The following is a 17,269-nucleotide window of genomic DNA, read 5'->3' on the forward strand; positions in this document are numbered from 1 at the left end:
AGGTGTTGGAAGCTGCTTGCTATCATTCTGACTGAACAGCACCCAAAAGTTCTGTGTAATAAACAACATGCTGTAAATTGTTTGAAAGGACTTTTTAAAGAGATAATCTGATTTGGATGTGGAGAACAAATCGACTAGTTTTCCACAAATTTCTTCACGCATCCAATGGAAGTAAAAACAGCCTTGAATATTACCTTAATTACTGTTTAAGTCCATTTTTCGGTAGAAACCTATAATGTGCACGCACATTCAATTGACCAAAGACGTGGCTGCTGTCAATTTAGTCGTAAGGGGTAAGGAGGTCTTTGGCCATATTGCCATTAAACCTGAATAAATTAATGAATACAAGACAGTTTAATATCACTGTTGTCAGTAAACTGGCCGTATCTCTCTTTTCTTTTAGGCAGAATAAATATTATCTTTCTAAATATTTTCCTGGGCATTACAAATCTTACACTTGTGGTATTCCATTTAACCAAAATGTTGTGGAATCAAAGTGGCCTTTTTTTAATTAATTTTTTATTGAAACATTTTTGTGTTCTGTGTATCAAAAAGCATTAGTTTTAAAACCAAAGTGAAAATGTAAGCTTGTTCTGACCTACTGTGCATTTATTTAATAGTTTAAGCTTTTACGTTATTGCAACCTGTGCTATCTGTTGGATCAAGCATAGTACATTTGAAATGTAGCTTATCTATAAAGTCACACATCACGGAAACAGGCCCTTATGCCGTCCAAAATACCCCATCTATGCTAGTCCCACCTGCCCACGTTTGGCCCGCATCCCTCTAAACCTTTCATATAACTGCCTTAACTACCTCAATATGCCCCCATGTGAAAAAGTTGCTCTCAGGTTCCAATTAAATTTTTCCCCTCTCACAATAAAATCTACATCCCCTGGTTTTTGACTGTGTACAGATAAAAGATTCTGTGCATTCACCTTATCTATTCCCCTCAAGATTTTATACAACTTTATAAGATCACTCCTTAGCCTCCTGCACTCCAAGGAATAAAGTCCTAGTCTGCTCAACCTCTCACTATAGTACAGGCCCAGAAGTCCGAGCAACACCCTCACAAATCTTCTCTGCACTCTTTCCAGCTTAATGACATCCTTACTATAGCAGGGTAACCGAAACTGAACACAATACCCCAAATACAGCCTCAACAACGTCTGGTATAGCATTCCAACTTCTTTGCTCAACAACTTGACTGATGAAGGTCAATGTACCGAAAGCCTTCTTGGCCATTCAATCTACCTGTGATGCTACTTTCAAATAACTATGTACCTGTACTTCTAGATCCCTCTACCTTACAGCACTCCCCAGAAATTCCATTAAACATTCCTCAACCCACTTGCCCAACTGTTTACAATTCTGTTTTTTGATAAAACACCTTCGCTATCAATGATACCATCAACTTTGGTGTCATCTGAAAACTTACTATTCATGCTTTATACATTCTCATCCAAATTGTTAATATAAACCACAGACAGCAATGGGCCCAAGCTAACTCCTGAGGCTCACCACCAGTCACAGGCCTCTAGTTTGAGAAACAACCTCCCACCATCACCCTGTGCTTCCTTCCATGAAGTCAATTCTCTATCCATTTAGCTAGCTCTCCCTGGATCCCATGTGATTTAACCTTCTGGAGCAGTCTACTGTACAGTACATTATCAAATGCCTCGCTGAAGTTGATAGAGACAACGTGTACAGATTTGCCCTCGTCAATCTTTTTGATTACTTCTTCAAAAAAACTAAATCACATTCTTAGCCACTAACTCCCACGCACAAAACCAATCAGCTCCAGTCTATCTAAATGCATATGTATTTATTCGTTTTATTTTATGGACAGTAATTTTTTTTCCTATTCTGATACCCAATTGCCCATTGACTGATTTTGAAATTGGCAACTTATTTCAGGTATTAATCATGTTATTCTTTGAAGGAATGCTTCCTAACATAAGCCTGAGACTATAGTCATATATTAACTTATGCTCCACTTTTTCCTGCTTTTTGATTTGTGGTTGTTTTGAGCTTATAATTATCAGACATCTGCGAACAACCTATTTTAAAATATTTGTGATTAATTTGTCAACAATCTATCGGTAGATTGTTTTTTTTGTGGGGAAAAAAGATTATACGTCAGTTTGGGTTATTCAGAATATTTTATTGAAGGTTACCTCTATTTGAGACCTTCAGCATTTTCTGTTTTTATGCAAGATGTGAATGTTGAAAATTGCCTGAGAGATGGAAGGTTTTGAAACGAATTAGAGACATGTGGGTTGGTAAGTTAATTGGGCGCGGTAAATTGCCTCGAGTGTGTAGGTAAATCAGGCAAATTGAAGAGATTGTGAGAAGAATAAAAATGGGATGAAGGTAGGTTTAGTGTAAAACTAGACCAAGTGGACCCGTTGAGCGCAAACCTCTCCTGCATTGGTGCAGCACCCTCTCCTCCCCCCCTCCCCCACTACCCCTCCCCTCTTCCCCCCTCCCGCTCCCCTTCCCCCTCTCCCTCCTCCCCCCACCTCCCCCCTCCCTCCCCCCTGCCCCCTCCCCCTCCGCTCCCCCTCCCCTCACCCCCCTCCCCTCTCCCCCCACAACCCCCATCCCCCCCACTCCAGCCCCCTAAACCCACCTTAGCCTCCCTCCCCCCTCCCTCCACCATCCTCCCTAGGAGATAGATTTAAACTTTATGTGAATAAGTAAAAATATAACTGATTTCAATGAAACTTCTTCCATTAGCACCAAAGGGACGATGGTGACTAAGGTGGGCCTAAAATTGTCGTGGTATCGTGTACCGTTTTGGCTGTAGTTGAGGAACAAGCAAACAAACAAACGAGAGTTTTAGTATATAGATGGGTGTTTTGTGGTTGATGTGGCATGGTGGGCCAAAGGACCCATTTCAGTACTGTATTTCTGACTGTGACTCTTCAATTTTTTATTTTGTGATACCAGTGAGCAATTACTGATTTCTATTAATGTGGTTTTATTTCAGATATGCAATGAAATCCCTGAAGGTGCCAGTGTACCTGCTTTAGGATTGTCAAACAAGGCACTTTTTCAAGGTACTTCAGTTTTCTATTGTAAATTATTACTTGATGTTGTGCTGGTTTTAATGATGTTGAGCCCTGAGCGAATATTCAAACCTCACCACGCATCATTTACCAAGGGTGCGTACTTCCTGCAATCCAAAGTAGTTTGTCACTGCTTGTTTACATGGCATCAGAAACACTGTCAACACTTGCATGACCTTGTGATTCAAAAGCATCACTGCTCTTTGTACTATCCAGATAGCTTCACAAATCTCTTCTATCCCATGCATTATCTTCACCAGCCTTTTCTGGCTCCAAGGGCTCCAATAAATCTTGATAGCACATAAGGTTTTAAACTAAACAGTGGTGGAAAATCTCTGGAAAGGTGATATTTAGAAAATTAAAAATAACGGAGGAAACAATAATGTGGGACAACAAAATGGACAGTGATCATCAGGATCTGTGGATGAAGGACAGAGAGGGCTTTTAGAAGAGACATGCCAAGTGGGAAAGGAGCAAGGGTAGTCCTGATAATTAAGAACAGGATAACGATTGCAGAGGAAAAGCGTCATGACCCACCAATGCAAGGTGCAGAATCAATATGGGTGGAAAATATGGATAGGAGTTGCCAATAAGCCCAAATGAGAATATAGGGAAGGGAAATAAATCAGGACATATAACAAGCATGATACAATAATCACATTAATTTAAATATGGACTTTCCTCCTTCTCCCTGCCATTCCTTCTTCAGTCATTCTTTCTTCTCCCCACTCTCATCTGGCAGAAGGTGCAGAAATGTGAAAGTGCGAACCCCGCACTCAGGACCAACTTAATCCCCATTTGTAAATGGTCTTTCCATCAGACCATAAAACATAGGAGCAGAATTAGACCATTCGTCCTATTGAGGCTGCTCCTTCATTTGATCATGGCCAATCTATTTTTCCCTCTCAACCCCATTCTCCTGCCTTCTCCTTGTAATCTTTGACACACTTACTAATCAAGAATCTATCAATCTCTGCTTTAAAAATACCCAATGGCTTGGCCTCCACAGCCGTCTAATGACAATGGAAGAAGGCCAATATACCTTGCATTCAGTTCAGTCTGAAGAAGGGTCTCGACCCGAAACGTCACCCATTCCTTCTCTCCCGAAATGCTGCCTGACCTGCTGAGTTATTCCAGCATTTTGTGAATAAATACCTTCGATTTGTACCAGCTTCTGCAGTTATCTTCTTATACCTTGCATTAGAGCTTAAATCTTTCTATTTACAAATCCTTGTATGATTCTACCCCTTTATAATTTATTTCATGGTTTAGACTCTGTTGTAGCATCATCAACTAGTTTAACACTCTCATTTTTGGTTACTTTTATGTGCCATGCATCATTAAGTAACTTCGATTCCCTCCCCAAAAAATTCCTTTTAGGTATTTCTTTGCCTTGCCAAGACCCTCCTGGCCTTACAAGCCTCGTTTAGAGAACTAATGTTTTTAATGTAAATTGGGTTTCCTTTCTCAATTTATGTTCTACTACTTTGTCTGTTCTTACCATTTGTGAAGATCTTCAGGCCTTTTGTAACATAAAACACTGTACAGATGCAAACATTTTTCGCACGGTGTTTGTTTGTTTTTTTCTGTCGCATTTTCAGTTTTTAATTTCCTACAGTGTCAATTAATTATTTAGGTCAAAAATGGAGCCGTGGATTCTAATAACAAGAACAGATGATTCTGCCAAATTCCTGAGTCTAGACCAAACTAATCAATGGTGGCTTGGATCACCAATCACATTGTGCCCACAATATGTCAGGCTACAGAACTGTGTCTCGGAACATGGTAGTGAGCAACACAGGGGCCCCACAGGGGTCAGTCATCTCCCCCTTCCTGTTTACCATCCACACCTAGGACTTCAGATATAACTGTCTCCTGCCACCTGCAGAAGTTTTCAGATGACTCTGCAATTGTGAGCTGCATCAGTGAGGGGAGGGAAGCTGCACTCAGAGGTGTAGTCAACGACTTTGTTGAGTGGTGTGGGCTGAATCACTTGCTGCTCAACACCGACAAGGCTAAGGAGTTGGTGGTGGACTAGGGGGAGAGGAACTCCCCTGTCTCCATCAATGGTGTGGATGTGCAGTTTACCAGGGAATACAAATACCTTGAAGAGTATCTGGATAGTAAACTGGACTGGTCCAGGAACGCTGAAGCTCTGTACAAGAAGGGACAGAGCCGGCTGTACTTTTTGAAAAGGCTCCACACCTTCAACGTCTGCATTAAGATGCCACAGATGTTCTACCAATCGGGTGTAGCCAGTGCCATCTTCTTCTCTGCCGTGTGCTGAGGCAGTAGGGCGAAGGCCACAGACGGCAATAGGATCAACAAACTCATGAGGAAGGCTGGCTCCATCCTGGGGGCAGAGTTGGATTCATGGGAGGTGGTCTTGAAGGGGAGGATGCTCCTCAAACTGCGGAACATCCTGGGCGACACAGCTCACCCCCTCCAAGACACACTAGTCAACCTGAGCAGCAGACTGGTTCCACTAAGATACAGGACAGAATGCCACAGGAGATCCTTCTTCCCTGTGGCTATCAAACTTTACAACTCCTCCCCCTTCTGTCGTGGGGTAGACAGAGATCGACTACCCTTCCTTCCTCCCCCCCTCCCCCTCAATTTTTGCACATCCCCAAGCTTTTCCACTCATCACTTTAATTTCATGTTTCATGTATTTTGTGTTTTGTGTATTTTGTGTTTTTATGACTGTTGGCAGATCAAGTTCCCTCCTGGGATAAATAAAGTTTTATCGTATCGTATCGCAATATTCCTTTGTGTTTATTGGAAAGCAATCACAACTAGGAACCAGGCATGATTTACATTTACCATCCCTAACCTCTTATTTCTCAGATTTGATTCATTTTTGTTAGCAACTTCCCCCTCTGCCATCTCTGGACACCAACCAGTGCCAACAACTTAATTTATCTGAAACTTGCAGTTAAGCCAGACGTATTAACCTTTTCGGCACACTCCTGAATCAATAGCTTAAAAAAATACTGTTCAGTTATTGCAAATGTGTAAGGTATCTATAGCAGCTGTTTGACTGATTGCTCATGTAAATAAGTATCAGTGCTATACTAGATTTCTCTTTCAAAAGAGTTATGTCAGGCATTAATTAATTATATGTCAGGCAAATCCATCTTCACTGTGCAAATGTATGAGCTCATTATGATATCTTACTGAAATTAATTGTGCAGAGCCTCAGAAAAAAATACTTTCTAAGCGTATGATGGAAGACAAATCTCCCGGGCTGGATCAGATATATCTGAGGACACTGGGAAACTAGAGACGAAACTGCGTAAGCCCTGTCTGAAATTTACAAGTCGTTATACGGGAGAGGTGCAGGAAGACTGGAGAGTGGCAAATGTGCCTCTATTCAAGAAGGGCTGCAGGGAAATTGCTGGTAAAAATTAGCCAATGAGCTTAACATCTGTAGTTGGAAAGTTATTAGAGAGTTTTCTAAGGGATTGGATATATGCGCATTTAGAAGGACAAGGGCTGATTAGGGATAGTCTGCATTATTTTGTATGTGGGAGGTCGTCTCACCAATCTGATTTGAGTTTTTTGAAGATGTGACTAAAAAGGTTGATGAGGGCAGAGCTGTTAGATGTTGCATTCTCTGGACTTCAGCAAAGCACTTGACAAAGTTCCACATGGTAGGCTGCTCTGGAAGGTTAGATCCAAGGAGAAATAGCTGAATGAATAGAAAATTGGCTTAATGGAAGGAAGCAGAGGGTAATGGTGGAAGACTGCTTCTTGAACTGGAGACCTGTGACTAGTGATGTGCCTCAGGGTTCAGTGCTGGGCCCATTACTGTTTATCATTAACATCAATGATTTGGATGAGATCTGCAGTTCCTTGTTTCTACATCACACAGACCAGACTCCGCACCATCAACTCCATCTACACTTTACCCCGTCACCTGAAAGCAGCCAATATAATCAATACATACAAGGACTTTCTTCAACCAGTCATTCCTTCTTCTTCCCACTCCCGTCAGGAATAAGATACAAAAGCTTGAAAGCACACACCACCAATCTCAAGAACAGCTTCTTCCCCTCTGTTATCAGACTACTGAATGGTTCTCCAATAAGTTAAGGGGTAGTCCTAATCTTCCAACATACCTCATTGCAGGCACTGGAATTGTTCTTTGTAACTTTTCTCTGTAAGGGGCGGCACAGTGGCGCAACGGTAGAGTTACAGCACCAGAGATCCAGGTTCGATCCTGACTACAGGTGCATCTGTATGAAGTTTCTACGTTCTCCCTGTGGTTTTCTCCGGGTGTTCCGGTTTCCTCCCACACTCCAAAGACATACAGGGTTGTATGTTAATTAGCTTTGTTAAGTTGTAAAGTTGTCCCTAGTGTGTGTAGGTTAGTGTACAGGGTGACTGCTGGTCATTGTTGCCTGTTTCCGCTCTATCTCTAAAGTCAAAAGTATATGGCAAGCTTAGCGAGTCTGCAGATGATACAAGAATGGGTGGTATTGCCGATAGTGAAGATGGATGTCAATAATTCACAAAATGAGAATAACTTTAAAAATGTAACACCGATTTCAATGAAACTTCTTCGGTTAGCACCAAAGGGACGACGGTGAGTAAGGTGGGCTAAAATTGTTGCGCTATCGTGTACCGTTTTGGCTGTAGTTCAGGAACAAACAAACAAACAAGAGTTTTAGTATATAGATAGATGTGAGGGGTAGTTTTTTTACACAAAGGGTGGTGGATGTATGGGACAAGCTGCCAGAGGATGTAGTTGAGACAGGGATTATTGGAACATTTAACAAACAATTAGACAGGTACATGGATAGGAGAGGTTGACAGGGATATGGGCCAAATGCAGGCAGGTGGGACTAGTATAGATGGGACATGAGGGCAAGTTGGGCCAAAGGGCCTGTTTCCATGCTGTATGATGCGATGACTATGACTGAAGTAAACATTTAATTAAAATCACTCAACAAGTTTCCACCTTGCTTCAAATTGTTTTGAGAGGAAATGCTGTGCAGTTTATAAAAAAGTGTGATTTTACATCAAGTATTATTAAATCCATTTAATCTATCTGACTTTTCTTTGAAGAAAAGATTTTGTTTAAAACGATAATGTAATTTTGCTTGTTTCAGGAGATTTTGCAACCAATGCAAGTAAAATGGATCCAAGTGCAATGCCTCTCAGTGCTGCTGGTCAGTATCCCCAGACTCACTTCCACCCAGTCCGCCTTACAGGTATGTGATTCTATTAGACCCAAGAAGTTTATTCCCGAATTTATGGCAAGTTTTAAATTTAAATCAATGGTGGTATTTAAATCATCTTGCCACCATGATATCAGTATCTGGATCTTTTGACGGTGTTGCATAAACCCTGTTTAAACGACCAACATCCTAACTGCTTTTTTTCTGAGATTATCCCATTGTATAATTTAAGCTTCATACTTAATTACAACCAGTATCTTCTGGGAATGATTGTAAAAGTGAATAATATCACATTAGTCAGGAAATGGTGTTGGGTAGACTGATGGGACTGAAGGCTGATAAATCCCCAGGGCCTGATGGTCTGCATCCCACGGTACTTAAGGAGGTGGCTCTAGAAATCGTGGACGCATTGGTGATCAGTTTCCAATGTTCTATAGACTCAGGATCCGTTCCTGTGGATTGGAGGGTAGCTAATGTTATTCCACTTTTTAAGAAGGGAGAGAGAGAGAAAATTGGAAATTATAGACCAGTTAGTCTGACATCAGTGGTGGAGAAGATGCTGGAGTCAATTATAAAAGACGAAATTGCGGAGCATTTGGATAGCGGTAACAGGGTCGTTCCGAGTTAGCATGGATTTACAAAGGGGAAATCATGCTTGACTAATCTTCTGGAATTTTTTGAGGATGTAACTAGGAAAATTGACAGGGGAGAGCCGGTGGAAGTAGTGTACCTTGACTTTCAGAAAGCCTTCGACAAGGTCCCACATAGGAGATTAGTAGGCAAAATTAGAGCACATGGTATTGGGGGTAGGGTACTGACATGGATAGAAAATTGGTTGACAGACAGAAAGCAAAGAGTGGGGATAAATGGGTCCCTTTCAGAATGGCAGGCAGTGACTAGTGGGGTACCGCAAGGCTCGGTGCTGGGACCGCAGCTATTTACAATATACATTAATGACTTGGATGAAGGGATTAAAAGTACCATTAGCAAATTTGCAGATGATACAAAGCTGGGTGGCAGTGTGAACTGTGAGGATGATGCTATGAGGTTGCAGGGTGACTTGGACAGGTTGTGTGAGTGGGCGGATGCATGGCAGATGCAGTTTAATATGGATAAGTGAGGTTATCCACTTTGGTGGTAAGAATAGGAAGGCAGATTATTATCTGAATGGTGTCAAGTTAGGAAAAGTGGACGTACAACGAGATCTGGATGTCCTAGTGCATCAGTCACTGAAAGTAAGCATGCAGGTACAGCAGGCAGTGAAGAAAGCCAATGGAATGTTGGCCTTCATAACAAGATATTCTTGCTATTGAGGGCATGCAGCGTAGGTTTACTAGGTTAATTCCCGGAATGGCGGGACTGTCATATGATGAAAGACTGGAGCGACTAGGCTTGTAGACACTGGAATTTAGAAGGATGAGAGAGGATCTTATCGAAACATATGAGATTATTAAGGGGTTGGACACGTTAGAGGCAGGAAACATGTTCCCAATGTTGGGGGAGACCAGAACCAGGGGCCACAGTGTAAGAATAAGGGGTAGACCTTTTACAACGGAGATGAGGAAAAACTTTTTCAGTCAGAGAGTTGTAAATCTGTGGAATTTTCTGCCTCAGGAGGCAGTGGAGGCCAATTCTCTGAATGCATTCATGAGAGAGCTAGATAGAGCTCTTAAGGATAGCAGAGTCAGGGGGTATGGGGAGAAGGCAGGAACCGGGTACTGATTGAGAATGATCAGCCATGATCACATTGAATGGTGGTGCTGGCTCGAAGGGCCGAATGGCCTACTCCTGCACCTATTGTCTATTGTCTATAATATCGATGTAGATCATGTAAGCTCAAGGAACTGCAATGCTTTTAGATTTTCTTTGCTTAAGTTCCCTCTGTAAGAAAAAAACACTTGAATAAAAGTGAATTAAAATGTTACATTGTCAAACTATAGCAAGTTCCTTTTGTATAAAATGGAAAACTTCCAAGATGCAGCCAATCAGAATATTTTCTATTGCGCATGTGCAGAAGTTTGAGAGAATCCTCGTGGTTATCACAAATCTTCTCAAATGCCGAAGAAAGTTGATATCCTGATGCGCATTCTAGATCACCACATCAGTGTAAAGGGACCAGGTTGCCATAGATCACCCCCGATTTTGGGTTGTAACCCATAAAGGAGATAAAATACACTTGGAGAATGGAAAAAAAAGTACAAATTACTTGAGATCAGGAGATGGATGAAATAAATGAGGAGAGCCCAAGTTTGGCCAAGGAAAGAAAAAGATTGATAATTTGGATTCTGTTCTCTTCCCTGCAGCCAAAATGTTTGCACAGATGAAAATGAAGGGATTTAATTTTTCATAAGCCACTTTGCTGTTTAACATTAAGTTGTATGAGCTATTTAAAGATTTCAGACACTTTGCAGAAGTCTTCCTGTTAGTTTGCCATGCCTCTAGATGCTAATGCTAAACTTTTGGTGAAATTTTGAATTAAGATGAGAAAGTTGTGTAAAGTACACTCTTTGTAAACTTACCTGCAAATTCTAACAGGAGCAGTCATTGAGTAAGAACAATCAATATTTGTCCCATTTTGCAGTTTGATGCTCATTATGTAATTCCGTTAGTTTCAATTGGTTTTCATTACTTTCCTGTAGAACCACCCTCAGAAGATCATCTTTTGCAGAACACACTCTGGGCTGAGGTTCAGAAACTGTAAGTTATTTATCTTGCCCATGCCTTGCCCATTTGGCATTTCTCTACTAAGTTAGTCAATTATGGTTCACAATATCCTGAGACATCTCTTTTTTTTAAATGATCTGCAATTATCATAAGATCATAAGACGAAGGAGCAGAATTAGACTATTCAGCCCTTCAAGTCTGCTTTGCCATTCAATCATGGATGATCTATTTTTACCTCTCCACCCCATTCTTCTGCCTTCTCCCTATAACCGTGAACTTTTACAAATCAAGAACCGATCAATCTCTGCTTTAAAAATATCCAATGATTTGACCTCCACAGCCATCTAGCAATAAATTCCACAGATTAATTACCCTCCGACTAAAGAAATTCCTCCTCATCTCCATTCTAAAGATATTCTGAGACTGGGCCCTCTGATCCTGGACTCTCCCACTACTGGCAACATCCTATCCACATCTACCACATTCAATTCAGTCTGAAGAAGGGTCTCGACCATTAAACGTCGCCCATTCCTTCTCTCCAAAGATTCTGTCTGTCCTGTTGAGTTACTCCAGCATTTTGTGTCTAACTTCGATTTAAACCAGCATCTGCAGTTCTTTCCTGCACACCCCCTCCACATCTACTCTATCTAGGCCTTTCAATATTCGGTAGGTTTCAATGAGATTCCCCCCTCATCCTTCAAAACCGCAGCAAATAGAGTCCCAGAGCCATTAAATGCTATTCATACATTAACCCAACCATCCCCAGGATCATTTTTGTAAACCTCTGGATCTTCCTCTTCAACACCACCACATTCTTCCTCAGATCAGTAAGAACAATAAATATTTGTCCCACATTGCAGTTTGATGCCCCAAACTGCTTACAATATTCCAAATGTAGTCTGCCTACTGCCTTACAAAGCATCAGCATTACATCCTTGCTTTTTTATTCTAGTCCTTTTGAAATTAATGCTAGCATTGCTTTTGCCTTCCTTACTACCGACTCAACCTGCAAATTAACCCTTTGGGAATCCTACAACAGCAATCCCAAGTCCCTTTTGCACCTCTGATTTCTGAATCCACTCCCCATTTAGAAAATATTCTATGCCTTTATTACGTCTACCAAAGTGCACAACTGTTTACCTTGCTACTCTGTTTTCCATTTGCTACTTATTTGCCCATTCTCCTAACCTTTCCATGTCCTTCTGCAACCTCCCTGCTTCCTCAACACTGCCTGACTCTCCACCAATCTGTAAACTTGGCCACAAAGCTATCAATTCCATCACCCAAATCATTAACATATAACTTTAAAAATAGCGGACCCAACACTGAGCCCTGCAGAACACCACTAGTCACCAGCTTCCAACCAAAAAAGGCCCCCTTTATTCCCATACCTTGCCTTCTGTCAGTCAGCCAATCTTCTAGTATCTGCATGCTAGTATCTTCCTTGTAATACCGTGGCTCTCATCTACTTTAGCAGCCTCACTTGCGGCACCTTATCAAAGGCCTTCTGAAAATCCAACTAAACAACATCCACTGACTCTCTTTTGTCTATCCTGCTTGTTACTTCATTTCAAAACTTTTCACTTCTCCTGCCTGCCTAATCTGGTGCATGTTGGAATCCTTCCTCTTCACCATTTACCTGGAAGCATTGGATTCGGTTTTACGTTAGATGATGGCACACAGTTCTCCTTTGCCTCCTTTACCCATCAATTCTCTTGACATCAACTCTAACAATTTAATTTATTGTAAAATCCAAATGAAACAAGTAACTTTCTTAACTCAAGTTGGCAAAAGTGAAGTCTTCCTTTAGAAGAGTGGAATGAGGTTATAAAATAAGTTACATTGTTTTGTCGTAGGGTACAGAAACAAACCTTTTGGCCACTATATTTATGCTGATCCCTTCTGCCCATCTATCCTCATTCTACTTGCCTGCATTGGGACTGCCTTGCCCATTTGTGTCAGTCTAAATGCTTTTGAGACGTAGTAATTGCATCTGATTTTACTGCCTCCTCTGTGTGAGAAAACTCCTTTAAAACCCCCTTAAAACTCTTCTTTTTACCCTAAACTTCTTTGTTTTTAACACCCTTACCAGGTGAAAAATATTATGATCTTCGACCTATCTGCACCTCCGTTATTTTATATGCTTCTATCAGGCCATTCCTCACCCTCCTTGGCTCCTGGGAAAACAGGCCCAGCCGATGCGATCAGTTCCCATAACTCACTTCTCCAATGCAGACAGCAGCCTGGTGGATCCACCCTGCACTCTCTCAAGCACAACCAGAGCGTTGTAATTGTGAAAAGATTTTAAAGTCCAAATGTTGCAGCTTTGGGAGCTATTTTGTGATTAGGAAGAGCAGTATGATGGATGAATCAGACTGTGCAGCATGCAGTTTGAGAATTTGGATATAACTGAAATAAATAATTGTATAATTGCATTGAGATTCCAAAACTTAACAATATAATAAGATGTAGGCAGGATTTCCAAATTTAAGCTTTTAGCTTGTAAAATAGAAATTAAGTGAGAAATTGTGTCTTGCTTTGTTTCATCTCTGTTGTGATGTACATCTCATGAAGATGGAAGAGAAAGGTATTCTGATCATGTTTCCCTGCAGACAGTTATGAATATTTGAAATGGTCGAAAGGAGAATTACTGACTGGACAGTTATGGACGGTATACATTTTCAGATTTATTAACATCTCAGTTTTAATAATCTGAAGAAAGAATGTTATAATGCTCTTGGTAAATGAAGCCTGGTAGATCTTGGAATATAATTTATTTTCAGCCTGGATTTGCAGCCAGTTCATAAATCATAGGAGCAGAATGATGCCATTCAGCCTATCAAGTCTACTCCACTGTTCAATCTTGGCTGATCTATCTTTTCCTCTCAACTCCATTCTCCTGCCATCTCTCCAAAACCTTTAACATCCTTATTAATCAAGCACCTGTCAATCTCTGCTTTAAAAATACCCAAAGACTTCGTAACCTGAGCCATATGGTGGCAATGAAATCAACAGATTCACCACCCTCTGGTTAAAGAAATTCCTCCTCATCTCCTTTCTAAAGGTATGTCCTTTTATTCTGAGGCTGTGCCCTCTGTTCCTAGACTCTCCCACTAGTGGAAACATACTCACCGCATCCACTCTATCCAGCCATTTACTATTCGGTTAGTTTCAGTGAGATTTCCTCTAATCTTTCTAAACTCCAGTGAATTAGGGCCCAGAGCCATCAAACACTCATCATACATTAACCCAATCATCCCTGGGATAATTTTCGTAAACCTCCTCTGGACCCTCTCTAACATCAGCACATCCTTCCTCAGATAAGGGGCCCAAAACAGCTCACAATACTCCAAATGCATTCTGACCAGCGCCTTATTAAGCCTCAGCAATACATTCCTGTTTTTATATTCTAGTCTTCTCGAAATCATTTCTAACATTGCATTTGTCTTCCTTAATACAGATTCAACCTCCAAGTTAACCATTTGTGAATACTGCACAAGCATTCAAGTCACTTTGCACCTCCAATTTCTGAATTTTCTTCCCATGTAGAAAATAGCCTATGCCTTTATTCCTACTACCAAAGTGCATGACCACACACTTTGCTACGCTGTATTCCACTTCTTTGCCCACTCTCCCAAGCTGCCCAAATCCTGCAGAATCCCTGCTTCCTCTACACTACCTGCGCCTCCACCTATCTTCATATCATCTGCAAATGTGGCCACAAAGCCTTCAATTCCCTCATCCAAATCATTGATATACAACGTGAAGAGTAGCGGCCCCAACCTCGACCCCTGTGGAACATCACAAGTCACTGGCAGCCAACCAGAAAAAGCTCACTTTATTCCCACTGTTTGCCTTCTGTCACTCAGTCAACCTTCTATCCATGCTAGTATCTTCCCTCTAATACTATGGGGATCTCATCTTCTTTAGCAGCCTCACATGCGGCACCTTATCAAAGACCGCCTGAAAATCCAGGTAAACAACATCCTATTTACTTCCTCAAAGAATTCCAACAGATTTGTCAGGCAATTTCTCCCCTCACGAAATCATGTTGACTTCGGCTTACATTTTCACATGCTTCTAAGTACTCGGAAACGTCATCCTCATAATGGATCGAAAATTTTTACCGATCACTAAAGTCAGGCTAACTGGCCTATAGTTTCCCCTCTTTTGCCTTGCTCCCTTCTTGAACGGCGGAGTAACATTTGCAATTTTCCAATGCTCTGGGACCACTCCTGACTCTAGTGATTCTTGAAAGATGACTGTTAATTCCTCCACAATCTTGAAAGTTCTTTCAGAACGCTGGGGTGTAGTCCATCTGGTCCAAGTGACTTATCCACCTTCAGACCTTTCAGCTTCCCAAGCACCTTCAACTTAGCAATAGCAACTCCACTAACTTCCAATCCCTGACTCACTTGAATTTCAGGCACGCTGCTGGTATCTTCCGATGTAAAGACTGGCACAAAAAACGTTTTCAATTCATCCGTTGTTTCTTCATTCCCCATTACTAATTCAATTGACAGAACTGGGTCAAGTATTTGCATTTGAGGCAGCAGTTTGGGATAACATATTCTGTCTCTTTACCTATTGTAGAACTGATAAAAAAAACGGCCACCATCGATTTTCCGGCAACGGGTGGTCTGGTTTCTCCCCCCCTCTCTAATCCGGACAAAATCCCCCCCCCCCTCCCTCCCCCCTTCCCAACCAGATTCATATCAGTATTTTTCATATAAATTAGGGTGGTTACAATTACTGAACATGTTTACACCCTTGTGATACATTATTTTGTGGGTGGAGAAGCAGCAGACAAAAAACAGTAAAAATCTGATGGGATTTTTTCCCAACAGCAGCAATTGTAAGTGAAGGCAAAGTGATTTAAAAGCTACTTCAGTACACATGGACTTTATTTCTATGTGAAACAAGATGTTGGTTCTGCAGCTTTTGCGATTCCAGTATTGCTTCCTGAGAGGGCTTTAGCATATGTTAGAAATAAAACGAAATGCTATAATCTATCACTACATTCTGAAACTGTGCTCTTCACATCTGATTTGTGATAAGTTGGAACTCTAGCTAAATTTCAGGATTTCTCTTTGCTCCAGAAGGCTCTTTTAAATATTTTAACTCCTCTTCTGTGCTGCAGAAAGGAGTATTTAGAGTAATATTGACAGTCATAGGTCAGAAAAAAAGCTTACGATGGGTATATTCTAAATAGATAATGTCTGCTACGTTTTCTGTCCGCTGTTACTGTGTTAATGCTTAGTTATTATTGTCTTTATTCTACCCTTTATATACAGAACACAAAATCAATGCCTGATGTTAGTAAAAAAAATAAACCATCTTTTTTAATGAGGTACAAATTTGAATGTTGTAATTTGACTTGCCACATCAGAATGTTAGTCAAAGGCCTGAATCAGCCTGAGTAGTGCAATGAACTTAAGACCAGAAGTTCAGCAATCTATAGAATAATGATCCGACATAATTCACTTCTAGATGTTCTACACCATCTTGTCTGCATGAGTTTTCACGTCCTTCTCTAGTTTAAGTTCAGCTTTAAACTTAGCATACGAATTGATGATCTGAGGATGTTTTGGAAATAATTAATCTTTTACCAGTACTGTCTGTCACTGATACCCTTAAACCTTAAATCTGCGGCCATTACATAACTGGTGCTGTGAACATCAACAATTTTCTGACAGAATAATGCAATGTGCATAATTATTGCATTACAGTTTAAATAGAGGACATGGAATTTCAAAATGTTTAAACATGTTTATTCATGAATATTTTCAAATGTTTTATCCTTTAAATTGTAATTGTTGATGCAGGAAGTGTTTTTTTGTCATTTTGACATCCATTTGGTGCTTTTTTCCTCCTTTGAGACAAAGAAAGCTTACTAAAAGCTTCAACTGCTTTTGCAGACTAAATGTTTGGATGATGCAGTTCAGACCAATTGTTTAGTTGTAATTTTTAGTTTTCTTGTTTTTAGTAATATAGTATGGAAACAGGCACTTCAGCCCACCTAGTCCACGCCGACCAGCAATCCCTGTATAATACACTATCCAACACACACTAGGGACAATTTACAATTTTACTGAGCCAATTAGCCTACAAACCTATACTTCTGGAGTGTGGGAGGAAACCAGAGCACCGGGAGAAAACTCAATGATGAAAAGGATACAATTGGGGCAAGGAAACTGAAAACTGTTAATGAAATGGATCGCAATGGAAAACCCATGTATTTGTTTAGTTTAGTTTAGAGTTACAGTTTGGAAACAGGCTATTCGGCCCACCGAATCCATACCGACTGGCAATCACCCCTTACATTAGTTCTATCCTACATACTAGGGACAT

General features: G+C 40.8%; 1 protein-coding gene across 2 annotated transcripts in view; it reads left to right on the forward strand.

The window, feature by feature from the left end:
- The window catches only part of elp2 (elongator acetyltransferase complex subunit 2), a 115,157-nt gene that overhangs the window by 69,695 nt on the left and 28,193 nt on the right, over positions 1–17,269 (forward strand). For both annotated transcript variants that reach the window (XR_013548969.1, XM_078422941.1), the window contains exons 14-16: positions 2,993–3,062; positions 8,186–8,287; positions 10,894–10,951. Coding sequence is in view for 1 of the 2 variants with exons in the window: in XM_078422941.1 (XP_078279067.1) it covers positions 2,993–3,062; positions 8,186–8,287; positions 10,894–10,951 (230 nt within the window). In the remaining variant the exon portion in view is untranslated. The remainder of the gene's footprint in view (positions 1–2,992; positions 3,063–8,185; positions 8,288–10,893; positions 10,952–17,269) is intronic.

The sequence above is a fragment of the Rhinoraja longicauda genome, chromosome 2, assembly GCF_053455715.1.
Source record: "Rhinoraja longicauda isolate Sanriku21f chromosome 2, sRhiLon1.1, whole genome shotgun sequence".
Lineage (NCBI taxonomy): Eukaryota > Metazoa > Chordata > Chondrichthyes > Rajiformes > Arhynchobatidae > Rhinoraja > Rhinoraja longicauda.